Source organism: Coffea arabica, chromosome 1e, assembly GCF_036785885.1.
Source record: "Coffea arabica cultivar ET-39 chromosome 1e, Coffea Arabica ET-39 HiFi, whole genome shotgun sequence".
NCBI lineage: Eukaryota > Viridiplantae > Streptophyta > Magnoliopsida > Gentianales > Rubiaceae > Coffea > Coffea arabica.
In genome coordinates, this window is record NC_092311.1 from 46,786,727 (window position 1) to 46,813,328 (window position 26,602).

A 26,602-nucleotide genomic window follows, 5' to 3' on the forward strand; every position below is an offset into this window, starting at 1 on the left:
ATATATATATACATACATACATACGTACATATATATACAGGTACATATATATATATATATAGAAGGCGCAGAGAGAGAGAGAGTGAGAGCAGTGTAAAAGCGAGAGGATATCTGTGAGGAGGTGGTGGTGGTAGTGGGTGTTGTCTTCTCTATTTCCCTCTAGGTTCAATCGTCGTCTTCTTCTTCTTCTTCATCACTTGCTTCTTTCTCTTCTCTACCACCGGTATATATATATATATATATATAGATGTATATGCACACATATATCTATAGGCGTACTGCTACAAATAGTACCAAGTAGAGAATAAGAATTGCTGCCGGTTTCACCGCCATTTTCCCCATTTCTTCTTCTGTACGAAGGCCTCCTGCCTTTCTTCCTGTTTTCTCCATATCGAGTATTACTTTTACTTATTGTTGTGATTTTATACAAACAAAAGATTCGTCCGAAGTGTTAATAACGCTCATTCTACGTATTAAGTTGTTGGTATAACACTGAAATTGAAATTGACGGGGCTTGAAAGATATTTTAGGTGGTTTTGTTTTTGAGAATTTTTTTTTTGGGGTTATAGCGTTTGATTGAGAAGAGGGTGAGGATTTTAAGGAAACTTGTGGAATTGTTTTCTTCTTCTTCTTCTCTTTAAAGATGTTTCTCATTTTACTGTGGTTCGTGCCTTTTTTTTAAAATTATTTTCTTTGGTTGGTTAGGTTGTCCTTATGATGAAGAAGACATGCTACTGGAACTGCCATTTCTCTGCCCTGATCTCTGTTCTAGGTAGACCGGTTGAATTCCCATAGATCTCTGTTTCTTCTTTTCCTTTTAAGGCCCTCTTTTGCCGTTGGTAAGAGTTTCTTTATATGTTGTTCTTGTCTCTTTGTGCGTGTGTTTGTGTTAGCTTTTTCTTTGTGGGTATTCTTATGTGTGGCTGTATTTTTTTTTTTTTCATTAATCATTGGTTTTGATTTTGTAATTTGGACTACCGACTTTTAATGCGTGTTGATGGGAATTTTGTTACAGCATTTACTGAGAACAAAGAGAAATAGGAGCAGCCTTTTTTATGAAGGAGTAGTATAGTAGTAGCGTTTTCCGTGGTTGTTTAGTCGGGTGCATTCAACTCCAAAGAGCTTTTTCCTGAAAAGGATTGCAGTTTGGGGTAATTAATATGAAGGAGATGGTGGAGAAAAGCTTGGATTCTCAGTTATGGCATGCCTGTGCTGGAGGGATGGTCCAAATGCCTGTGGTTAACTCCAGAGTGTATTATTTTCCACAAGGCCATGCTGAGCATACCCTCGCTAATGTTGATTTTGCAGGCATGCCGAGAGTCCAACCTTTGATTCTCTGCAGGGTTGCTGCTGTCAAGTTCTTGGCTGACCCTGAGACCGATGAGGTTTATGCGAGAGTTAGGTTGGTTCCGATTGGGAACAACGAGGGTTGTTATGAGTTTGATGATGATGGTGGTGGTGTTTTGGGGGGTAATGGGCCCGATTCGTCAGCTGATAAGCCTGCTTCTTTTGCGAAAACATTGACCCAATCTGATGCCAATAACGGTGGGGGTTTCTCAGTCCCGAGGTATTGTGCTGAAACGATTTTCCCGCGGTTGGATTACACGGCTGATCCGCCCGTTCAGACTGTTGTGGCCAAGGATGTTCACGGGGAGACTTGGAAGTTTAGGCATATCTACCGAGGGACGCCGAGGAGGCACTTGTTGACTACGGGATGGAGCACTTTTGTGAACCAGAAGAAGTTAATTGCTGGTGATTCCATTGTGTTTCTGAGGGCTGAAAGCGGTGATCTATGTGTGGGGATTCGGAGAGCTAAGAGGGGTGGTATTGGTGGCCCCGAGTCCCCATCTGGGTGGAATTCTGCAGCTGGAAATTACGGAGGATTTTCTATGTTTCTCAGAGAAGATGAAAATAAGCTGATGAGAACTGGCAGCGCCGGAAATCTGAATTCACCTGGCAATGGTGGTGGGGCTTTGAAGGGACGGGGAAGAGTGAGGGCTGAATCGGTGATTGAAGCTGCTTCGTTTGCTGTGAAAGGGCAGCCTTTTGACGTTGTGTATTACCCGCGTGCTAGTACTCCGGAGTTTTTTGTCAAGGCTTCATCTGTGAGTTCCGCAATGCGGGTCCAGTGGTGTGCTGGGATGAGGTTCAAGATGCCATTTGAAACTGAGGATTCTTCGCGAATTAGCTGGTTTATGGGAACGATTGCTGCTGTTCAGTTTGCTGATCCGATTCGCTGGCCTAATTCTCCATGGAGACTTCTCCAGGTAAGACTTTCTGCATTTATAGCCTTACTATTTGCATACATACGATTAGCTTATTAGCCATTATTTGTTACACTTCTTTTCTTTTATTATCACCTTTAATACTGGTTCAAAGTGAGCTGCATACCATGCAAGTGTCAACTTTGTGTCCTTTTGAGTAGCGCAAGAGGAAGGTTATATATCTGTTCAGTTAACCCTGGAAAAAAAAACTCAAAACTGATAATTTGCCAGTGCATTAATTCCTTGAGGGTTACTATCAGAATTATAGCATTTAAGTTTGGTTGCACAGATATGCTTTACAGCTATCTTTGGAATTCTTTTTGCCATTGTGCAAGTTTGATAGCATTGCATGGCATAACATGCCTGTTGACAACAGTTCAACGGAAAAAAAACAAAAAGCCAACTCAGGTTCTCTGTTTTAATGAGCCAAATTATGACACCATCAGAATTCACATGCTTCAAAACATATCGAGTGTGAATAGCTCAATGATTGGATTTGTAGCAACTGTAAGATCTTGTATAGAAGCCACATGGTGTCTGATAGATATTATTCAAAGTGTGCACCTGACTGACAGGGAAGACATGCTGTACATATTTAGTAGTCTTCTTGTTCACAATTTTCTCCCCAGTTTTGTGGGTAAGAACTTTTTCCAGTGATTTATTCCTTTCATGTGTCTATACCGTGTCCCTGTGACTATGAGTTCACTACGCTGAAGCTGGATGGTGTGTTTAAAATGATTTAGCATCTGGTCCTACCATATTTGAGGAAATATGGTTTTGTTTGATGTTCTAAAGTATGATCAAATGCTTGGCATGTATGAAATATTGATTCCTCAACTGCATGGTGGTTATGCAGTACGATAGTCATTTATGGTGAATAACTTTACTTCAAAGAAAATGGGAATTTTCTGATAGTGCATTGGAATTTTTTTTCCCCATTGGAAATTTTTGTCCTCTCTCTCCATTGAACTCCCCATTGGAAATTTAACTTTCTGAGTTGCTAAATCCAAGTTTTGCTTATATGAAGGACAAACTTGATTACATATGCAAGTCTCTTTTTTTTCCCCCAATTAGTTTTACGCCTTTCCCTGTTGGAAACTATCTATCAGGTGACATGGGATGAGCCAGATTTGCTGCAAAATGTCAAGCGCGTCAGCCCATGGCTGGTTGAATTGGTCTCTAATATGCCCGTTATTCATCTATCTCCATTCTCACCAGCAAGGAAGAAGTTGCGATTATTGCAGCACTCGGACTTTTCTCTTGACGGCCAATTTCCAATGCCGTCATTTTCAGGCAACCCTCTTGGGCCAAGCAGTCCTTTATGTTGTCTATCTGATAACATTCCTGCAGGCATACAGGGAGCCAGGCATGCTCAACTTGGAGTACAATTAGCGGATCTCCACCTTAGCAACAAAATGCATTTGGGACTGATATCCCCCAGTTTCCAGCAGCTGGATCCGCTTGCTAAAAGCTCTGATGGCATCATAAGAGGCCACTTAGATAGCAGTGATGATATATCCTGCTTGTTAACCATGGGAAATTCTAGTCAGAAGCTGGAAAAGACCACCAGTGTGAGGACACCTAGATTCTTACTCTTTGGTCAGCCAATACTCACTGAGCAGCAGATGTCACATGGCTACAATAGTGATGCAGTTTCTCAAGTAGGGAAAAGTTCAGCATGTGGGATATCATTGAAGGCAGAAGATGTTTCACTTGATCAAAAAGTTCACATGGATAGCCTGCCCAATACTGGATTGTTTTGGAATCAAGGATGTCATGCAGCTGAACTTGGCCTTGATACTGGTCACTGCAAAGTGTTCTTGGAATCGGAAGATGTTGGCAGGACTCTTGATCTCTCCGTTCTTGGTTCATATGAAGAGCTATACAAAAAGCTGACAAGCATGTTTATGATAGAGAGATCAGAGTTGGAGGGCCATGTATTCTACCGTGATGCAACAGGTGCCCTTAAACAGACTGGAGATGAATCTTTCAGGTAAATGATTCCGTCGTTTTACTTTTTATATTTTGTTTTGATGGCAAAGCATTGAAAATTAAGAGGTTGTGTAGATATTTGAATATATTGATGTGATTTTTATGATTTATCGCCTCCATTTGTACACAGTGAGTTTGTGAGGACTGCAAAAAGATTGACAATCTTTAAGAATCCAGGCAATAGTGTTGGCAGGTACTCATTGGTTTCTTGAGTTAATTTCTTGCATATGCTTTATTCTGGTGGAATTTTAATATTGTGACACGTATTTTCTTGCGTTAGAAGATTCATTTCTTATAAATCTGTTAAATCGTCAAATGCCCTCTTGACAAGTCCATTTCCATTATGCTATGCTTCTCTTCTGGCACCGATTCCTTTTAAGGAATAAGGATCCTGTGTTGTTTCAGGAAATGGCTTACTGGTTTACCGACTGCTGAACGCGGACTAGATTCTTCAAACCAGGCAGGACCGCTGAGCATATTTGCATAGTGCAGTTCGGCTTGGAGAGTTGATGTAGTAAAAGTTGACAGTTGTTCAAGATACTTGTCGTTGTTGACTTTTTATGTAATTAGGAACTTCTTTAAATGAAGTTCTAGTACTCTTGTTTGACTAAGGAGCAGCTACTCTTTGTGTAGCTTGGAAAAACCTCTCATTTGGAGGAAATTTACTTGTAGTACTTGTGTGTATTGCTAAGCTACTATTACAGTTCAATGAATGTGGAGTCTTGGTATATGGCTAGGTTCATAAAATGCCTATTATGACTGACTGACGTGAATTTGTGTTCTCTGTGGCGGACTTGAACATGAATCTGTCGGTCCTCTATGAGCAATATTTGTTTTTAACATCTGATGGGTAAGTAAATAACAAGTGTGGCATGAAAAGGGCTCATGCATGGTCTTGGAAGAAGAATATGTGCCTGATGAGACAGAGAGGAGAGCAGAAAGCCAGCGAGGAAACGAGTTAAAGAGAAGATCCTTAAGAAGCTCTACCGACGAACTTTGGAAAGAAACATCCACTGCCGGCGTCTGAATTGGTGCGAAGAAGTTGGCTCCCAATTTGCCTAAAGGATACCTAAAAGGAAATAAAATCAACAATAAAACAGTACTAGTAGTGTGCTAGTAACGTATTGATGCGTAACTTGTGGCATGGGGCAAATAGATACAGGTCATCATCTCCAAAAAAACATATTAGCAACTGGCGTGGTCTAAAACCCAACTTGAAAACATGTTGACAATCTCCACAAACCTAAAAGTGACAAAACCTCATTGATTAGCCGTTCCAAAAGTCTAACACCAACTAAGCAAGAAAAAGAAGAACAGCAATAACCCCCACACACGTGAGGTGTGGGACACTATTGCCCAAAATTGACCACAAATGACAAAGCCAACCATGGTGAGGTGTTGGTTTCAACTTTCTTGAATGATTTGATCAAATTTGATGTCATCTCCTGTTAAAGTTCACGTGCGGTTCCCACTCGTGTCGCCGCCTTGATGCCCGAGTCTATTCACTCCCCCTGCTCCTTTGCACCCCACGCCTTCACCTTCATCCTCCGATATTAATAACCTGTTTGACTAAAACTCCATTAACCTGTAACACCTCCCAATTGACGCAAGAGGAGGCCTATCTATCCACTCAATTATGGTGCTGAATTTAAGGATCCAAGCCCCGAGAGAGAGAGAGAGAGAGAGAGTAAAGGAACAGTCTAGAGGTCCGATCATGTTTTTGTCTGATTTCTTTGGAGCTCGATGGAGGCCCTGTGGGCTAATGGGAACAATTAAACGTTTTCTTTAATCTCATCTCTTACTGCATGTCCGTCGATTGACATGATCACGATTCCAATTAATCTCATCTCTGATTACGTGTGTCCGTCTATAGATATGATTACAATTTCAATTCAAATTTGAATTGTGATCGTCATCTTCAATCTCATCTCTTATTACGTGTGTCCATAAATAGACATGATCACGCTTTCAATTCAAACCTGATCTGTGATCAATTATAGAATTAGTACTTGATGACGAAACACATTCAAAGGAACAAAACTTTCCTACTTCGTTTTCAGTTCCAAAACCCGAGTATCATGGACTTGTGCTCCATCCACACCCGGATGAATGAATTTGTTGCGTATTTTATGTTTGCTTCCACCTTTTTTTTCCATCTGAACAGGTTGTTGCTCAGTCATGTTCATAATTTCATTTCAATTTTCATACGGCAATAGAGTATGAGTTGAAAATTCTCAAGTACTTTATTCCCAAGTAACGAATCTTAGCCATTATGTCTGGACAGGAGATTTTTTAAAATATCATCTGAAATAATTACTGTAATATATGATGTATGTGAAATAAAATAATTAATTAAAAAAGATTTTATAATAAAGTTATAATTATGTGTTTGGATTGTGATTTTTTGTCAAAAAAAATTTGCTTGCATCGTAAACACGTTTTTCAATATACCTCTTTTTAATGTTTTTAATTACCATTTTATATCACATACATCACATTATAAAAAAAAATGCTGCACTAATTTTTTTTTTTCAAGAATCATTGAGAGTTCCTTTTCTTTCCATTATCATTTCATGATTGGATTTTGGTGGAAGTACCTTCTCATTTTTATAATTTTCTGTCATGGACATGACATGCAGATTTTGGAATTCTAACATTCCAACCACAGCGCTTGCCCTATGTTATTGTAAATTTATTTGGTGAGTTAATAATGCAAACAAAAACAGAAACTTCTGTTAAGGGTTGAGAGTTCATAACTTTAATGCGACTGATATCCCTTAGACTTTCATTTTCTATTTCAACATCAAATCCTTTTTTTTTTTTTTTTTTTTTGTTTACCCACCAGTTATCGTGATCACCAGATCATCAAATCAGAAACACAAGTCCAGAGACAAATAAATGGAATTGAATACTCACTCACTCTCTTTAAAAAGCCTTTCCTTTCAATTTAGGTTGGGGATGCACTAGGTAGGATTTTAAATTATGGGGGTGTTGCAATTAAATTCCGTTTGTGAAAATTCACCAAGAACACATAGTAAACTAGGCAAAAGAGCATGATGAATGAATGGCTGGATAGGGCGTACTATACATGGGCTAAAATTGATGAAATAAAAGTTCTAGCTCTACTACTTGTCTTCCCTAATTAAAACCCACATTAACATTACTAATTATACTTGATCCTATAAATGCCGTCCTAATCCTCCTAAAAAAGAAAAATGCCGTCCTCTAGCCTGTGTTCAACCATTGCCTCATTAGTCATTAAACCCTAGGAACAGAGTTAAACATTGCCCAACCAACTAATACTACTGATACTTAGTAGAAACTATTTCGGCTGCACGAAAGTCAGTAGATAATAATAGCATTGAATTCAAGGAACAACTAGTATTGAATATGCTACTAGTAGCACTTTCGTGTGGTTTTGGAATTCACGTTAATTTATGTACTTCACACAAGATCCAAGAATTGTGTAGACTTAAAAACTAGTACGAATTCACATTCAAATTTTGATAAGGAATCCCAAAACCAGGCTTGGGGATAGCTGCATCATGTTCTTCTTCTCTGTCTTTCGCTATCTTTTTTTTTTTTTTTTTTTCCATCAAAATCCGAAGTCCCAAAAGAATTTTTTTACCTTGGAAATTAAGAATTCTTACAAATACACGTTGTTGTTCTTTTCTAGGTAGTTATCACTACTGTGATTTTTTTTTTTTTTTGGCGTTTCGATTGAAAATTTTTTCCTGAGATGGACTTTTTGAAATGTTTTAAAATGGTTGAGGCACTAAATCCTATTTGTGAGCTCATTGCTTAATAGGTGTATCTAAAATGAAGGAAAAAAAAGTGTCTTTAGTGACGAAAAGAGAGAGTAGAGACATTCTAGATATGATTTCTGATTTTCCATAACGATCATTGACTTTGATGCAACAGATAAAAAAGATAAGTCAATAGTCTTTGATTAATATAAGGTAGCCGCACATTTATCTTCTGATTGTAAATTCTAGAATTTAAAAGTGTTTTTTGTCCAATTGGAACAAATCCATTCAAAATGTGGTTATAATTTGCAGAGATGCATCTCTACTGTTTTTCTTTTTTCTTTTTTTTTTTTGGGCCAAGCACTTTTTTTAATTACTTTCACGTTTCTACATGCTCCTATGACAGATTGTATCCATCACAGAAGAAGACTATTCAAGACATTCACCAAATTCAAGTACTCCTAAACACCAACTGCTTTTTAATAAGCCATTCTAGTGTCAAACCATTTTTATAGCTGAGTGATTGATGTATGAAGAAACAAACCCAAAAATCAAACCAATTCTTATATACCTATCCCGTTCGAATTGTTAGTTTCTGGAGTTTTTATAGAAAAATGTACTGTAACAATTTGACGTACGTGCGATAAAAAGATAAGTAAAAAACATGTTCACAGAAAACGTAGGGTCCGTTTGAATTCCTTGTTTTTGCCTCTTTTTTTTTAAAACTGTTTTTCACATTCCAAATGCTACAGTAAATGTGTATTTTCAAAACAACTCCAAAATTATAAAAATAATAATAATAATAATAATTTTCACGCATCGCACACCAAACACCATAATACTCTCAGTAGTTGGCTAGTAAATTTTGATTCTTTAACTTCCACTCCTCGTACCATTTAGTAATAGTATTAACAAGTCTATCTTCAAAATAGACATATTTTGCTAAAAAAAAGGTGGCTAAACAACTTTCTCCTGACTATAAGAAAGCTCCGTACCAGGCAAATGATTTATTACCAGTCCAATCAGCATGCTTGATGGCTTGGTGAGGTTTAATTGTTTCTTCCTCTTCTTCTTTTTTTTCTTTCCTCCTCCTTTTACAGAAGCAAAAATCTTATACCCGTGTTATCTATCAAAAGTTTAAAAAGATGGTGGTGATACAATAATACAATTGATAAAATTTGTTTGATTGTGGTTCAACCGACTAATAATGAAAAGTCAATACCCTTCCAGGGAAAGGACATAGATTTGAAGATGACATGGCAAATGGGTAAGGTGGACCCCGCTCAACTTTATCTTTCGTCGCTGTCGAGTTCGAATTAAACCGACGAGGAGTTGCACCCATTGTTCGTTGACGTGCAGGACCAATTGATCTCAGAGGTCATTTTTATCATACGTGTACGGTCAAGATTTAGTTGTCAGCTTGGAGAACGACTGCGATTTTTACGAGTGCAGAAAGGTCTGATTGTTTTTTAGCGGCTAAAGTTATCTGCTACAGTATCTAGGACATGTTTGGGTAAAAGAGGCAACGGCAGGGCCATACGAACTAGCCCGTGTTCAATCCACTGTGCTGGCCCAATTCTTTATAGAGCAGTTCAGCCCATCAGAATTGGCCTACTTAACCACTTTTTTTTTTTTTTTTTTTTTTGTTGCATGCAATAGATTCTATACTACGCCTACTCTTACTCTATACTAAGGGGAGGGAGGACACAAGGGATAAGGGGTAACACTGAGCATACTTTGGCTGACTGGGGTAACGAGTCCTATTTACCTGTTTATTTTTACTGCTAGTTTTAATGTAGCAGCCCTCCATGGTGGGCTACTTTTGATCCATCTGATACTTCATTGTCCTCTAGAACTTTTTTTTTTTTTGGTCGACACAGGGGTGTCTGGGTCAATCTTTACGGGGCCTGACTAATCCCCTGCGGCCCGGGAGAGGAGGCCCCACTCCACACCGAACACGTTAACAGCGAGACTCGAACCCTGGACAAGTCAGGAAGGTCGCCATACCTTAAGGAGGGGGAGCGGACCGCTCGAGCTACCCCGCGGGAACAAAGACCAGTCACGTAGAGTGACAAGTTGTGGGAGGTAAGGGTTGAATCCCTAACCTCCAGCATCCCCAAAGAAGGGGATGACCACCGGACCAAATGGCTAGTGGCTCCTCTCGAACTTACCTTCCCTTACATTTCACTGGATGCACGTTTATTTCATTATGTTTCTAAAATTTTGTCATCTGATAAGAGTTAGCAATTGGGTAAAGTTAAAAAAATATGTAAAGACAAAGGACACTTGTCTTGGAAATAGAAGTAGAACTAGCCCAAGAATATCCGTGTTTTTTGGATTGTTTTTCAAAAACTTTATTACAGTTGTGTATGTGAAAAATTTTCTATACATAAATCGCCTGGATTCCGTGTTCTTAAGGGTATACTAAAGAGTCGATAAACTCTATCCCGTGGCAAAGTGACTTAGAAGCTCTATCGACTATCAAGAGCAAGAGTTAGATCCAAATAAGCCATTATTCATTAATAAAACCGCGTTTCACTCGTCCTTGTGATGACTGATGTACCTCAAATAATTAGAAGCTTTTGTCGGCTGATGGACCTAGCTGGAGAATCTGCAATTTGCAAACCACCAATCTCTAATCTCTTCCAGGATGTTCCACATATTGACATCACGATATCACGAGGTTTGTCTCGTTGCATACAAAACAATCCTACCAAAGTTTGTATTAAATTTTAAATAAATCCACCGTAAGAAAGAGTGGGTGACATCTTTAGGTTTTTCCATAATATGCCTAGAGGCCTAGTATCTAGAAAGTGGACAGCTAGGTCGAGCCTCTTTTGGTCAAAATCCCCTCAGGGCAAATAAGAGGTCTCTTTGATTCCTTGCTGCACCCCTCTGTGAAGAGATGTTTGCATTTGTTTGGTTGATGGTTTTGGCATATGCCCAGCTGGTGGGCACTGAAAACCTAAACACCACTGGCTATCCTTCACGAGTTCGCAGCATCTTCTTATTGGCCGGACAAAGCAACATGTCCGGCAGAGGCGGCGTAATGAACGGCACCTGGGACGGCGTCGTGCCTCTTGAGTGCCAACCCAAACCGTCCAAGATTCTCAGGCTTAGTGCTGGACTAAGCTGGATGGAGGCTCAGGAGCCCCTGCACAGGGACATAGATGTGAATGCAACATGTGGGATTGGACCAGGAATGGTGTTCGCCAATTCGTTGCTGAATCTGAATCCCAGAATTGGGGTGATTGGTTTGGTCCCTTGCGCCGTCGGAAGTAGGATGGGTACCAAGATTAGCGAGTGGGGCCGTGGCACCTACCTCTACAACCAGCTACTGAGGAGGGCCGCAGCCGCAGCCGCCCTGCAAGCTGGTGGTAGATTTAGAATCCGAGCACTTCTGTGGTATCAAGGTGAAAGTGATACTAACAATCCACAGGATGCATCATTGTACAAGATGAGATTGGAAAGATTTTTCACAAATCTGCGTGCTGATCTCAAATTACCAGAACTCCCGATCATTCAGGTCGCACTGGCATCAGGACAAGGGCCTTACATTGATGCAGTAAGACAAGCTCAGTTTGGAGTTCACCTTCGAAATGTGAAAATTATTGATGCCAAAGGGTTGCCAATGGAGCCGGATAACTTGCACCTTAGTAGTCCGGCGCAGGTCCAGCTTGGTGACATATTCGCCCATGCTTTTGCTGCTACTGGATGAATCAAATATGTTAATTTTAGCTCGAAAACGAGGAGGTGCCAGGCATCGTCTATCATGCTTTAGTCAGCTTTATAAAACTGAGAATGTTATCCACATCCTTTTTCCTTTTGTTGCATTAAAGATGTGCTTGGAATTTTACTCCCGATTTTCATTCGAGCATACCAGTTGAGTCCGCTAAGTGTTACTCTTCTCTTTTCTTTTTCGAGTTTGTTCTTAAGTTTGCATGAATCTAGCAGAACAGAGTCAAAACTCTAATAGTTGGATACAGAAGATACAACTCTGCAATTCAACCATCCCTCATGCAATGTGTGCATTTAAACTGAGCGAGAAAGCACGAAGCAGATGTTGTGGGTTTATATTTGCCATATGGGTTTATATTTGTCCTGGAACACCGAAACACGAACCGACGAAGTGAAAGAAAATCTATATAGCATTATTCTCCATTCCATTTTTCTCCTTTTCCCTTTCTTGTTTATCAATCTGTGACCGGAATTCTTTTGTTCTTTTTTCCTTTTTTTCGCTATGAGGGGAGTGATAGGGGTGGGGTTGGGGAACCCAAGCCTGTTGTTACCTTCAACATAACAGCTCAATAATCACAACAAAGCATCGACAAAAATAAGTATATGAAAAACACTGAACGAGCACAATGCAGTATTAGACAAGTTATTAGTCACACAATTCACGCAGCGGCCAGAGTTTTCATATGTTCTTTAGCATATGACGAGTTGACGACCCACACAAGCTACTAACATCAATATCTTTTTCTCGAGGAGAATGCTTTGCATAAGATCCATTCCATGTTTCTGATTGCAGTAGAATACACCTGCAGGCCATAAAAGACAATACTTAAAATACCAAAGCATTTAATGGGATACAAACGTCATGGAGTACCATGGTCAGTTTACATAAAGCTTTAATGTTAACTTGGCAAAAACACAAGCGTATGCATCTCATCAAACAGATCCTGAAGCTTTTATCAAAAAAACAGATGTAACAGAGCAAGAAACACTTTTCAGGTCACATCTACATTTCATTCGAACCCTACTTCCAAACAACTATTCTTCAGATTATGAGAAGCATCTAAGACAATAAATACTACTGTTATCTGGTTTTCACACTTAGAACCCAAGTACGCTAGGCATATCTAGCATAAACAAGAATTGAAAAGTTAAAATGGTAGCACAAAATACACAAAGTGACAAGAGCACCTCAGCGGTAGTTAAAGAATAGGAACAACTTCACATAGACAAAGATAAAAGTGAAGACGTGTAGTCATCGAAGTATGTAATTTGGACCAAGTTATTAACTTCAATTACACCCAAAACCCCCGTCTCACCAAAAATCACCTCCATGAAATGCCAAGAACACCATCTTCTCAAAATCCTTTAGCTTTTAAGAGTTTAAAAGCAAAATTAGAAGCCAAAAAATTTATACATAGCACAGAAACAAAATTCAAAGACACACAGAGAGAAATCTACACCCATGCAACCCGCATATTGGGCTCTGCCTTTGTTCAGAACCTCTACAACGATATCCCTCTAAGGGAACGGACACAGAAAAAGGGGGAAAAACTTAATGATGCTCATAAAGCAAAGCTACAAGTACTAGACCACTTTGGACAAGTGAATGCATGCTTAATTTCTAAAATAACAGCACGAGAGCCAGGTGTTGATGCAACATTCCACCTCAAGGCAACTAGCTATGACCTTCATTAACCATGACCCTCGATAACCGTTAGAAAGACCTTTATCAGATATACAGATTGCGAGTATGTTTCGATGGTTTGACTTCTTTCCTCATGTTAAACGAGAATATTCACATGAAAAATATCATCCCCCAACCCCAACTGATCTTCTTGGCCTGTTCAATCATTGCAATGATGTTGCACAGCCTAATAGAAACGCAAGCCCAAGCACAATACGGACAATATCCACAAATAACGCTAACGACTGGTAATAGCCTGACAACAATTAAACATAACTGCAAGTTCCATACTACCCATTGATTACAGAATACATCAATTAAAACACATGGGCAAGCTACCCAAATACAGCTCATGTATAACCCAAGATAATCATGATTGACACTCCAACTCACGCCAGACCTAAATTTCGCAAAACAAATCATGCCAATTCTAAAAAATTGCCAAAGCTCATTTAACTTAAAGCTTCAAGAACAGCGCAAAAGCTAATTATCTAATAAAAAAAATCCAATAATTCGAAGAAAAAAGTACAAATACGCAATTTTACTAAGAGAATATCATCTTAGAAACATCCACCGTTGAAACGTAGCATTAAAATTTCAGACAAAATCAGAACCGAGAAGACGATCCATCAATAGCGAATTCGAACTAGAACTTACAAGTAAAGTACAATGACATAGGGATAAGGATGATCTAATTGTAGTAGAGCTCGAGGCCCATGCCGTCATGGATTTCATAATCCTTGAGGGTAATATGGTCCTTGTAGGTGGTGTACCACTTCTGGATACGGATTTTATCGGCTCGAGTTCCAGTCTGAGCTGCCACCAGCTTCTTCAGGTCGCCGATCGTGTCATCCTCGTTGCACTTCACTCGGACCTTCTTCCCCAGCCGATCGTTCAGCACCACCTCGATCATCTTCTTTTTTTGTCAGCGGTTCCCTGCAAACCCTAACCCTAAAGCTATCTTCTGCTCAGGATGATCGCAATTCTGAATCCTGCTGGTCAAGTCACCCTTTTATATAGAGAGATGGAATTGAAATTTCGGGAATAATAATAATATTCTAGGAAGTACCATGGGCAGTTTTGTACTTTCAATAAGCGAAGTTTGGCAGTTGATTTTAAAAAATTTTGTTCGTGGATATTGGTTTATTAGCTAAGCCTATACGGCAAAGAATAACTACAGCAAGCTTCTCTAACTTTTGGTGTTACTTTCACATTCTTCCCTAATGTTCTTTTTTTTTTTTTTTAATTGTACTGTCCTCATCTATTAAGTCATATCAATTTGTACTCTTTAAAAATGTCTAAAGCTTCACTTTTACCCTAACTTCATTTTGCTTGATTCTTCTTTCACTTTCGAAGTTTCTCATAACGCATTTTTTGTGATGCAATGTTTCTTTTGAAGAAATAAAAATGTTCCCAAAAAAAAATTCTACTTCTACAAATTTGAAACTTCACTACTATTGAATATATTCTTCCTCAAATTATAAACATCAATAACAATACGTAAGATGCAAATGTGGTGAAATATGGCTCATATGCATCTCGCATACATTTGAAATTTTTGATAATAATTTTTTTGTTGCTAAAATTACTTGGCATTCTTTTTTGGTAATTATTTTATAAATTCTTTTATTAGATGAAATAATTTTATTTTAAAATTTATCGTAAAATCCATGGACATATGATTTTTTCAGGTGGTTGAATCCCAAATTTAAAGACATTATCCTGAAACTATATATATATACACACACACATATATTTATATATATATATATATTCTTTTCAAATAGGTGCTTCTGGTAATTATTTCTTTGAAGTCATTAATATATCTTACCTAGACTGTTTGTGTTGACCATCAATGAAGGAAAAAAGTATAACAAAAATAAAAACCCGTGAAATCATAGAAGATTGAGATACAACCACGTCTTACAAAATATGTTGATATAATAAATATACCGTCCAATCACATATTATTTTTTACAGAGCTAGAATTTGTTCTTTAATCCGTTTCTATGTCCCAATGAAGATCAAGGGGTGTATGAGGACCGCAATTGATCCTTTGGACAAAAAGAAAAAAAAAAAGAAAAAAGAATCAAGTACAAGAATCCTATCACTGAAATAGTAAAATCCCATGCATCTCTCTTTTCATATATTATGGTTGCAGCGGTTTGATTTTAGTGGCATCACAATTATTTCTTCTTAATATACCATTCTACAGCTCTGAAAAGAGACGCCTATCAAAATTTAGCACAAGTTTCAAGACCTTTGCGAGACCCATGATCTTCTGAGATGCCAATCCAATTGTACACGTACATGTAAAAGAAATCCTGACAGGAAAATAGGGGGCAGGATGCAAAGAGCAGGTCGACAAATAAAATTCCACGTCCATATTACACGGCGGCTGATTGGCAAATGACTGGACGCTTAGCTGCCGCCAGAGTAAATTCCGCAAAATTATGATGAGAATAAAACTCAGAAATATTCAACCGAAATTGAAATAGACAAGAAATATAACAATAAATAATCACTAATAACTATGTAGCCTAGCGTCATAATTCTCAGTTGAAACAAAAATATACTGTACATCATATCCCGCAGCATAAGAAACCAACCCCAATCTAGGTATGGGATCCCCAACCCCAACCATCAGCTCTCAGATTCAAACTTTCCACACAAAGAGATCACGCCAGAGTTACTCCAACACTGCAACCTCTTGATCAACTCTCCAGTAGTTTGCATCGTTATATTCCTTTACACCAACTCCATCATCATCTGGATTCTCCTTTTCTGGCACTTTGGGAGCTATGGTCCTCTTCAATGGACCTGCTCCCCCAACAATCCCCTCCTTGAGAGCCTGCTCCATTGCCTTCTCTGTCCCTTCTAACTCTACACCTACAAATTCAACATCCTCTTCAAACAAAGAGGGTACTGACACGGCCTTTTGACTTGAATCAGATCCAGATGAACTGCCGCTAGAATCTGCAGAAGGGGAGGTAGTACCGTTGGATACACAGTCTCCACTTGAAGATGAACTAACGGGGGTCACCACTGGCTCCACTGTTTTAGGGACAATGTCAGAGTTGCTCTGATCATCAAAAGGGTTTACACTTGATCCACTAACTTGGAAATCTGATGCCTCACCCCATGCCACCCAGTCAGGTATTGGCCTGTCACCAAAGAGATCGTCATTGTCTGGTGACTCAAATCGGAAGAAACCCATGTCACCAGAAGCACCTGTCTTCTCCTTCTCATCCCCCTCATTTACCGAATTTTCTCCACTAAACCCATTGAGGATACCATTACTAGAACTGGATGTACCACTTGCAGAATTTTTACCATCAGCCAATTCATCGTCCTCTCCAACCACCACTTCATCATCACTACTGCTGTTACCACAATTGGATGTTCCATTCAAGTTAATCTCATCCATCATCTCAGTTGCTGAGGTGCTCATAGGTGCATCACCAGCTCTATCATCTTGGAAAGCAAACCAGTTGGAATTTGTGAACAGACTGCAGCAAGAAAACATAGAATGTCTACATTAGACGCTAATAGATAAAAACTGACAGCCTCGACTGGAGAGCCAACAACACAACATTAGCCATTCTTAAAAGCATTGAAGATTAAATATCACATAAGCTGCCTTCATTGACAGCAGCTGGGGAGTACATTTCCTCCAACACATTTCTCATTACTAGGTCACAGTGGAAAAGCTAACTGGTTGGAGAAGATAAAATAAACAGGATGCAAATAAGTTGACATTGATGATGTCTACATTGTATGTTACAAGACTCGCTTGAACAAGCACCTTAATTACCAAAAGAACAGCAAGCAAACTAACCTTCCCTGGTCATCGCCCAGTCTCAGGGACGATATCACAACTTCAGCAGATTCATCATCAAAGTAGACATCCTGCAATAGGATCAATATTGTACCAGATCTCAAACAGCAAAGTCAGGACTATAAAAAGAATTCCTGAAAGTATTTTAGGCATTGACCCTATATATGAGATGTTCCTGTAAGTATCTCAGGCATCATCGAGATACAAGACATCAACTTGAATTTTCAAAAATAATTCCTGACTCATCCAATCAGAGAAGATAGACTGTACATGTTACCTCGTCATCTCGATCAAGAGCTCCATGGCCCTGCACCAAGCAATAAATTCTTTAGGTAATTCAAACAAAAGTTTGTGTTTTCCAGTGGCAACAAAAAATCATTTGTTTCAGTATATTTACATATCCTTAAAAAGTAACTATATATCCTTAAAAGTAACTACCTCTTCAGCATCATCATTATCATATATGGTATATCTGAATGCTTGGCTGAGATTATTTGCTAATGCTGCAACATCATAATCCCTGCCATGAACATCTTCCTCATCACTATCCCTTGTCCTGTCTTGCAATGCAGTCGGCCGGCTGCACTTGTTAAAATGTAGCGTGAACATATAAATATATCAGTAATCTTTCACATTTTGGAAAGAGAGAGGTTATTTAGAAACCAGGCTTTTTTGCAGTTTCTTCTTCAGGTCAATTCAGAAGGGGGGACTAGAATTACACACACACACACACATGTATGTATGTATGTATGTATTAGGCATCTGAAGAAGATACCTAAGTCGAGAAGAAAATATGAAGACAGTAAATTCAAAAAAGAGATAGAAAATTACACATTAAGCATCCTTAAATTGTAATTCCTCTTACTTCGTACCAGAACTAGTTCCCCTATCACTCTTTTATCTTCTTAAAATTTCTTGTTCTCCGCCCAAGTTGTTGTCAAGACCTATTTTGTAATGTTGACAATCCTTATTGCTGCCGTTAAATCTCCCTTATCTAATTAGGCCCCAACTGTAGATTAATAAATTTCAATTTGTTGAAACACCAAAGGTATGCATGTCACAATCTTCATCGAAATCTTGCAGACCAGAAAGGGCCATCAGGATGAACAGTTGTTCTTTATTCACTCCAATAACGAGGAACTTTTCTTAACATAAGCAACAATTCCATATTTCACATAACAAACCCTCTGAACTGGCATGCATGGAACCGTGGAAAGCAAAGTGGTCAAGGAAGAGGCATACCCGCAAGCCCATCGGTACACATTTTCAACTATGTTGCGCTCCTGCAAGACTGAAGACTGCCACTCATTCCACTCGTTATTCTCCTAACGCAAACAAATTAGAATTATGTTAGTTGAAGCAATAGTAAATTAGGAAAATAAAACTAAGATGGAATTAAGCCATCCAGTAAACACACAAATCAACATTTTCATAGATCAACAGTAACATCAGACACTCAATATCCAAGCTACAAGTATCCAGCAAAAGAAGTCAATGATAGAAGCAGTTACTCAAGAGTTATGAGATCCAGATTTATGTCAGTTGATATTGTGACATACAGAAATAAAGGGGGCATTAAGGAATTCATTGCATGCCACCGGATCCCAACCAAAGGCAAAGTAAACTTGAACTCAGGAACCACAAAACAAGATAAGAGATGGCAATTCAATACTTCAGCACAATAAACAGAAAAAGATAACCAGAAGTCCTTGCTACCCACCATGACTCCTTGATTTCCGGATGGAAATTGCTTTAAACTCTAAAGAAAGATGGTTTTTAACTTAAAAACCTCAATACTTCATAGAATAACCACATCCATAAAAGAATTCTACAACAACTGGAACAACATACAGTACACAATACTATATGATAGTCAAGTAAGATATATATAGTAATTCATATACAGAGAACATATTAACAACAAATCTCTATTTTCTGACACCTGAAGATGTGTTCCAATGGATGACTCGTTGCTTCCCAATTGTACAATTTTATTAGATATGCGTGTTATGTGTCCAATAAATCCTGCCCGAGGAGCCTGTCTTCCACCAGCAGGTACACTAGGCTGCAGGAAGAGATGCATAATTAGATATGAACTTGAAGAATTCCTAGTTAAAAACAACAGCAAGAAAGATTATTTAAGAAGCAAAACCAACACAAATGCCCAATGATTTCAAATGGTTACGAGTACTTCACTAGACAATTACTTGATACATGTTACAACTTACCAGACTAAGATCACCAGTGACAGTAGGAAACTTATCCGCTTGAAGAAATCTTCCAATCAAATTACATTCTTGGAAAAGATGGTCAATTATTGCATTGCTTTTGCTATCCAGACATGAATAAATTATACTCTCTGCATGATGATGCAATGCATTGTTGAAGGGATACCTGAAATAGTTTTTTCAAATGAAAAAGATCAAAGCATTTACCACAGATCATTTGATAATACGTTACTAAAGCACAAAATGCACAATATTTTTGGGGGGACTTACTCAAAAAAGAGGTCAAGGATTCTTTTAATAGTCCCAGAGCTCACCAATTCCTTCTCTGCAACTTCATTTCCAGTTTTCAGTAACACAGCAATGAATTCTACAATCTACAATTTGCATAACAATACAAATTTAGAGTGGAACTGCAAACAGACAACTTAACAAAAATCAATTGTTGACACATTATGCAACATGTTCACAATTGACTCATTTCTCAAACAATGCCTTCAGAAATCAATTTTCTTCTCTTCCAGGGACATGGAATGGGAGGAACTAGCGGATTTTAGAGAGAGAGAGAGAGAGACTTTCTTTTTTACTCAACACCAAAAGTATAAAATCTGGTATCACTTTATCGCACAATTGAAGAGACAAACCTTTAAGCGATGTTTCCCAAGAGGTGGTCTTAATTCACCATATGTTGTGGGTAAGATCTTCTCATCAGACGACACATTTAACAACATCAGCAGGTCCACTGCACCACAAGACAAATTAAAACAACAAAATATTACTAAAAGAAGATGAAGTTTGTTTTATTTTGACCACAGCCCTGACCCCTCCACCTGCACTCTTGCACTAATAAGCACATGTACAATTAATCATTTACTCCCAAATTGGCACTTTCCAGATCCCAAAATGGATAAGTAACTAAAATCAGCATAATGTTTAGCTTCAATTACAAGGCATTATAAGACAAAGAATCTTCAAACAACAGAATCCCCCTCTACCTCTCACAAACAGTAGTTCAGACTTGAGTTCTATCATGTATCTACCACATAAGAATGCATATGCACAGAACTAATTTTCAATAAAACATTAAGATACTTTCAGTAGTCATAGGGTAAATTTAAGTTTCAGGGAAAATAAAAATTTAGAATTTGGATTTCAAAAAAGGTGTAAATTCAGATATCAAAATTTCATTTGCTTTCACAGGAAATCGAGGCTGTTAAGATGATTTCCAGTCAATGCAATATCAGCAACACTTACCCCTCCTAACTTTCGTAAGAACCTACATAATATCTACAAACATAAACTGACAATTTGCCACAGTTTCCACTCGGTGGCATTCATCATCCCATTATATGTCTCTGAAATGCTACTACCTAAATCAGAGACAAGACTCGTTAGATCACAAGGTCCCTTCACAAGCCAAGAATAGAATAATGTTCAATAAATCTATCGTGACAAAGGGACAAAAAAGGTATGCTTGGCAAACAACGGTTCAATCATTGACACATAAAGATCTGCCAAAACAACAGAACTACTAATTTGTCCATAAGATCGTTGCTAATCAGAACATTAAGCATGTAATAATTAATCACCAATGAGCTTGACATTTCTACAAGGTCACCTAAACCTTTCTAAATTCCCTCGTGAGATAGAGAACCTTATACTACAGATCATAGATTTCAATGGCACTAGTTACAAAAATTATGGATAAACACTGACAGACTTACCAAGTTTTGGCAGCATAGCTCCAACTGTATCAGGATTTATGTGTATAGGTGACTCGAATACATGCTGACTTCGAATTAAGTACGTCAAAGGAGACGGAATTGATCTTTTTGGGTCCAGTAAAGATATACAGACGGACAGTGAGTGAACAAGAGCTGATTTTGAATGCGAGTCTTCAAGTGCATGACTAAAAATCCTTGCAACATAACTGCATGACAAGATAAGTACAATATTCATATTCACAAAGATAGAAGAAATGTTGAATCAGCTCATATTTTCACAAACCTTGGGCTACATAATTTTGTGGCCAAAGGTGACGGTGCATTTCTGGTTATAGCACAAAGGGTTTCAGCTGCATTTGCGTGTACCTCAGGAGGACTCTGGACAGAATCAAGAACACACCAGATAAATTTCTATGTGCTACTATAGCAACATAGAATACTCGACTATATAAACTCAAAAACCTGATGAAATGTACACATGAAAGACAATCAAGTATCCATCATGACAATAATGGGACCTAACCATGGGATAGTTTCTAAGAAAAGCTAATTCCAACACTTAAATGGAGCCAAAATGTATTAATTGACCAATACAAGGTGAAAAGAACTTTTTAACTTCAACATTTTTAGGTTTGCTTTCTGCTATAAGAGAAATTTCCTGCTCATGGGAAATCCGCATGATGCATATTGCAACATGATCAACTATAGATGCAGGAAAACATCCTTGAAAAATTATTAAAACAAAGTGATACATGCCTCATTGTATCACTGGATGCTCAAAGTGTCATGCATCATGCATCCACTCCGAAAGCAAGTTAACATAAGACTAAAAGTTCTCTTAGCTTACAGAGGGACTCAATTTATCGACAATCATTTCCAATAAATTGCTGTCTGCCAGCCATTGCATCACATCCATGGAGTTAGGGTAGATGTGATCATCAGCGCCAACAAGTCGTACCAAAACCTGTATGCAAAGCTGATCAGTAAAAGGGTTGTGATAAAAGAACCTTAAATTAAGCTTACAAACTATATGGAAGGTCATGTAACAGGATGTAACACTTCGAATGATGCAACTAACCTCCATTATGGATGTTATGCCAATCAAATCAACCAGCTGGCGGAAGACATCCTGATGAGCCTGCCAAAAAGGGGCATTCAAACAACAGACGAGATATATCACAAAGATATAAGATAAACTCAGTTTCAACTTTCATCAGTAAAGCATATTGCAATTCCTGTATCTATTTTGACAAACTATTTGCTTCTCACCAAATTGGCCAATCCCATTAATCTTGAATAGAATATGCACAAAGCCCAGACACAATGACAAAATAACATGAATTTTAAGTCATTTAGATTCTTAACAGGAAAATCAATGCAAGATTTTTCTTAATGAAAAGAAAGCTGAGCATAAATACTATTATTAGTCTGTAATCAGCATAAACCAAGCTAACTACCTTCTTCTGGGCAACAGAACTAGAGTGTTCAGTTTTGCAACTGCAGTTATGCACTTCAATCTTAAAATGCTAATGTATGAAAATGCTGATTAACTCCCCTGCATAGCCTTTGTGTGTAGTGAGAACTCATATTCTCAAATTAAATTCATTATTGAAGAAAACACAAAATAAGTCCTATGTAAAGCAACATAATACAAACCCCACTCATTGACATAGGATGCCTATCTAAAGCAGCCTTAAATATTTAGTTCAAGGAAATTTCCATTAAAAAGCGATAACATATCCAACTTAAGCAATTAAAGCCAAACAACAACTATCAACCCAAAAATAGAAGATGTTACTTTTCAATCACCTGAACATAATTCATAAGTGGTACAGTCTTGCGCAACATGAGGCAAATTACAACCTGCAATACAGCAAAAGCTACATGAAACAGTTTACTTTAGCTGAAACACCAGTAAACAAAAACACAATGAACATCACATACACAGCTCCTTGTACAAGAACAAAATACCTTGCTAAAATACCCAGCAAGCAAAGCACTATGAGGACGATTTGGTTCCAGGAACGAGAAGAGCAAATCCATCAACTGTATCAAACAACCCAAATGGAAACATCAGGCCTCTCAATTGTTCATAGTGTGTGCCTATAAGTAACAACAACCATACCTCTTCTTCCTCCACCAGAGTCTTTAAAATAACGTCAATTTCGCATGTAAAAATCTCACAAGCAATGAATGGGAACCTAAATTAACATAACCAAGATGTGTTATTAAAAGTAAAAGTTGTGATTTCTTTGGGAAAAAAAAATTCAAGCGCGACATTTTCGCATAACTATAATAGTGATACTTAAAATGCTTATCCATTTTTCCCCCAACTGAATCACAATGACCTACTTGAATGTTCGCTTACTGTCAGCATCTTCCGGAGGCTCTTCAATAACATACCGCAGCAACTGCTCAACCTGGGCTCTATCTCTCAAACTGTAAACAGAAGTGATTTACAATTACCTTTAATATATTAAAGGTGCTACAAACATTTTATAGATGCTGAATCTACTTGTTTCCACTTTGTTTTTTCTCCCATTCTTCTGTGGATTTTTATTCTTTTTTTTTTTTCCTTTCTTTTGGAAGGGGAGTAGAGCTTAAGAAAGATTGTCTATTACAAATTTATAAGCCGACTGTTTAGCGCTTTGCATTCTTGGATTATCTCTTCTTCGTCCAAAAGCTCTTCCAACGTGAAGTTTTCCTTGTCTAACACTGATTCAACCTAGAAACATATAAAAAAAATACAAAGAAAATCATAACACATTAGAATGTTACTCTAAACAAACAAAAACTGAATTCATAAGCAGTAAACCTGGCTCAGAGAATCATACATGTGACCCCTACACAGTCCATGGCAAATCAGAACTAATTAGTATCACTGGCTAATCACCAGCATTCAAAATCCTTAAGGAACAACAAAAAAGAAAGACTTGTGAGGAAATGACAGATACAGAGTCCAACAGACAAGATTTATAATATGGTAAAGCTTTGGTCAGCAACACTTTCCATAAGTTCAAAGTGTACAATTCATCAAGCTGTTACTTGTACCGGATCACCCCCTAACTAAGTACATCTCAGAAAAGCACATTACTTCAATAATCAAAAGTTCATTCCATGAAGCGAGAGCAACAAGGGCAGCAATAAGCTATATATACTTATTTTAAGGAGACAAGTAAAGCTTGTAGTCAGCTAAACCTCTCTATGGGGACAAAAGTAGCATTCGTAGATCATCCAGCAAAGGAAAAACACCATATCTTAAGACTTATGAGAGGCACCACATGCAGAGGAAATGTGGCGCTAGTAGTGATACTACTCGAGATTTCACATCAAGGAAAGCAACCCCAGTGACATTTCACTAAGTAAATACTCCGCCTAATTTATTAAAGAGAAATTAAATTCAGGTGCTTAAATAAACTAAAACAAACATTTCATTCATGAAATTGCAAGAATGTGCTAATCCAGAACCTGCTGAATTAAACATTTCATATAAAAGCAACATATCAAATTGTGTATAGACTGACAAAGCTCAATATTTCCAATGCTTCATCTGAAACAGCAATAATTAGCGAAAATGCACTTGTGCAGCAAAAATTAGTTACAAACAGCTAGCAAATTTTCAATATACAGCTGCAACGTGCATGAATTTTCAACTCAACGAATTAAATTCGCAGAGCCTACTTACCAAAGTCTAAAATTAAATTAAGAAAATGAATAAAAGCGCAAATAAATGGATCGAGTTGAACTCACAGGAGAAGAAGCAGAAAGAGCCGTAAGCTTCCAAAACATATTCAAATCCGTGGGCGCCGGTGGCGTACAGAACAAGTAGGTGTAAATATACTTGTATTTGTCTGTATAGGTAGAGGGAGAAAGAGAAATATACAGATGGATGTAGAAGAAGCTCTGAGCTAAAAAGGAAGAGCTGAAGAACGAATACTAGATCTGTAAAAACCCTAGACAGAGAGACAGGAGAGAAGCAGAGCTCAAGATTCGAGATAAAAAGAAAGGGCGGTAATTATAAAACCCTAATTTGTAGTAAAGAATAAAAATTTTGAAGACGGATCAAAAATGGAAAGCGCAGCCGTAAAGATCCAAGGAGGAGAGAGAAGGAGATAGAAAAGGCGGAGGCAGGGGACGATTTTTTGGTACAAAAGTCGGAGAGTAGAAACGATGTGAAGGCTATGATAGGCTGGACCGCTCGGTGGTGTTTTTTGCGGGGCGTTGTTTGCAGATGGCACCCCAAAAAAAATGAAAAATAAAAATAATTTAAATAAAAAGGCGGAAAAGTACAACATCAGGCGCGGAATTTACAAGCCAATCCCCAAGAACTAAGAAGAAACCCTTTAAATGAGTTTTTTTGATCTATCACCTGATAATCGCATCTGCTTATTTGCTTCTATTTGGGTGGTCAAGAGTTTTTTTCAGAATTATATTTTAAAATAATTGTTACATCATAAACACATTTTTAATAAATTTTTAATTTTTTACCTCTCTTCTAATTTTATGCAATCACACAGTACATCAAATTACAAAAAATGCTGCAGTATTGCCTTAAAAATTTTTTCAATAGTCTTCTATCAAAATGCACTCTAATAGTAATTTTTTTTCCTACAAAATGTTCGTATGAAATTAAAAAGAAAAGGTAGACAGAGGACTTGTTAAAAATTATTTTTTGAAAATTTCACCAACCAAATTTAATGATAAACATCAATCAATATTGTCTGCACCTTAAATCTTGAACATTTATCGTGGGGGTGCTCATGAGACCTTAAATTAGTATTACTATTCCATATAGCATTTCATTATGTTGTACCCTTAAAGCCGGCACTCGAGAGAGAGCCCAAAAAAAAAAAAAGGATGGGGTTAGTGGCCTGTAAATGAGTCAGGAACGTATGAGGGGGTGCATGGAGAATGATACCGTATGACGATCAAGAGAAGAGACCATGAAAGGAGGACGTGACTGGGGTGGGGGGGGGGGGTTGATGGTGATGAGATGTGGCAGTCGTAAAGATTGCTTTTCCAATTTTTTTGGCGGGTGGTGGAGGGGTATGGCATTTTTACTTTTTAGTTGAACTTTGAAATGCGAATTTGTCATCTAAATTTGGCATTTCCTTTTCTTTTCTTTTCTTTTTTTTAAGCATTTGCTTATTGGCACGTAAATATGCATCTCTCTCGGACTTAGTCGCTAAATTTTGGCCATTAGTTACATGTCGGATTTAGGACATTCATTTTACCAAACAACTAGTGTCTAGATCTTGTGTTTGGATTGACATGATTTGAAATAAAATAATTTGCTTCACAAATTTCAATCACCTTTTTATTTTACATGTATCATATCATAAAAAGTATTACAGTAATTATCTCAAATAAATCATCCAAATAATCTTATAT

General features: G+C 37.8%; 4 protein-coding genes across 15 annotated transcripts; 2 read left to right on the forward strand and 2 right to left on the reverse strand.

The window, feature by feature from the left end:
• Positions 1-56: 56 nt before the first annotated feature.
• On the forward strand, positions 57-4,986 carry LOC113707810 (auxin response factor 18-like). Of its 10 annotated transcripts, none has more exons than XM_027230156.2 (6): positions 57-163; positions 706-839; positions 1,016-2,267; positions 3,374-4,257; positions 4,387-4,449; positions 4,662-4,986. In XM_027230156.2, exons 3-6 carry the CDS (start codon positions 1,161-1,163, stop codon positions 4,741-4,743), a joined length of 2,136 nt encoding a protein of 711 aa, XP_027085957.1. In that variant the 5' UTR covers positions 57-163; positions 706-839; positions 1,016-1,160; the 3' UTR covers positions 4,744-4,986. The 10 variants fall into 10 exon arrangements, with proteins under 10 accessions (XP_027085957.1, XP_027085998.1, XP_027085948.1 ...); XM_027230197.2 differs by having other exon boundaries at positions 706-772; XM_027230147.2 differs by having other exon boundaries at positions 73-587.
• Positions 4,987-10,771: 5,785 nt separating this feature from the next.
• LOC113707854 (probable carbohydrate esterase At4g34215) lies at positions 10,772-11,879 on the forward strand. The gene has a single exon (XM_027230211.2). The coding sequence runs from the start codon at positions 10,908-10,910 to the stop codon at positions 11,718-11,720; it is 813 nt and encodes a 270-aa protein (XP_027086012.1). The 5' UTR covers positions 10,772-10,907; the 3' UTR covers positions 11,721-11,879.
• A 447-nt stretch (positions 11,880-12,326) lies between these two features.
• LOC113707859 (ubiquitin-like protein 5) lies at positions 12,327-14,425 on the reverse strand. The gene is made up of 2 exons (XM_027230224.2): positions 14,082-14,425; positions 12,327-12,543 (listed from the first exon to the last, which is right to left on the reverse strand). Exon 1 carries the CDS (start codon positions 14,335-14,337, stop codon positions 14,116-14,118), a length of 222 nt encoding a protein of 73 aa, XP_027086025.1. The 5' UTR covers positions 14,338-14,425; the 3' UTR covers positions 12,327-12,543; positions 14,082-14,115.
• Positions 14,426-15,865: 1,440 nt separating this feature from the next.
• On the reverse strand, positions 15,866-25,438 carry LOC113707867 (uncharacterized). 3 transcript variants are annotated; one of them, XM_027230248.2, is made up of 19 exons: positions 24,962-25,438; positions 23,833-23,936; positions 23,564-23,650; positions 23,337-23,412; positions 23,183-23,257; positions 23,021-23,074; positions 22,290-22,349; positions 22,059-22,175; positions 21,495-21,589; positions 21,212-21,417; positions 20,132-20,229; positions 19,761-19,864; positions 19,491-19,656; positions 19,205-19,327; positions 18,505-18,584; positions 17,701-17,842; positions 17,540-17,569; positions 17,263-17,333; positions 15,866-16,933 (listed from the first exon to the last, which is right to left on the reverse strand). In XM_027230248.2, the coding sequence occupies exons 1-19, from the start codon at positions 24,998-25,000 to the stop codon at positions 16,114-16,116; spliced, it is 2,547 nt and encodes an 848-aa protein (XP_027086049.1). In that variant the 5' UTR covers positions 25,001-25,438; the 3' UTR covers positions 15,866-16,113. The 3 variants fall into 3 exon arrangements, with proteins under 3 accessions (XP_027086049.1, XP_027086038.1, XP_071914981.1); XM_027230237.2 differs by having other exon boundaries at positions 18,505-18,587; XM_072058880.1 differs by lacking the exons at positions 23,833-23,936; positions 24,962-25,438 and having other exon boundaries at positions 18,505-18,587; positions 23,580-23,649.
• Positions 25,439-26,602: the final 1,164 nt, after the last annotated feature.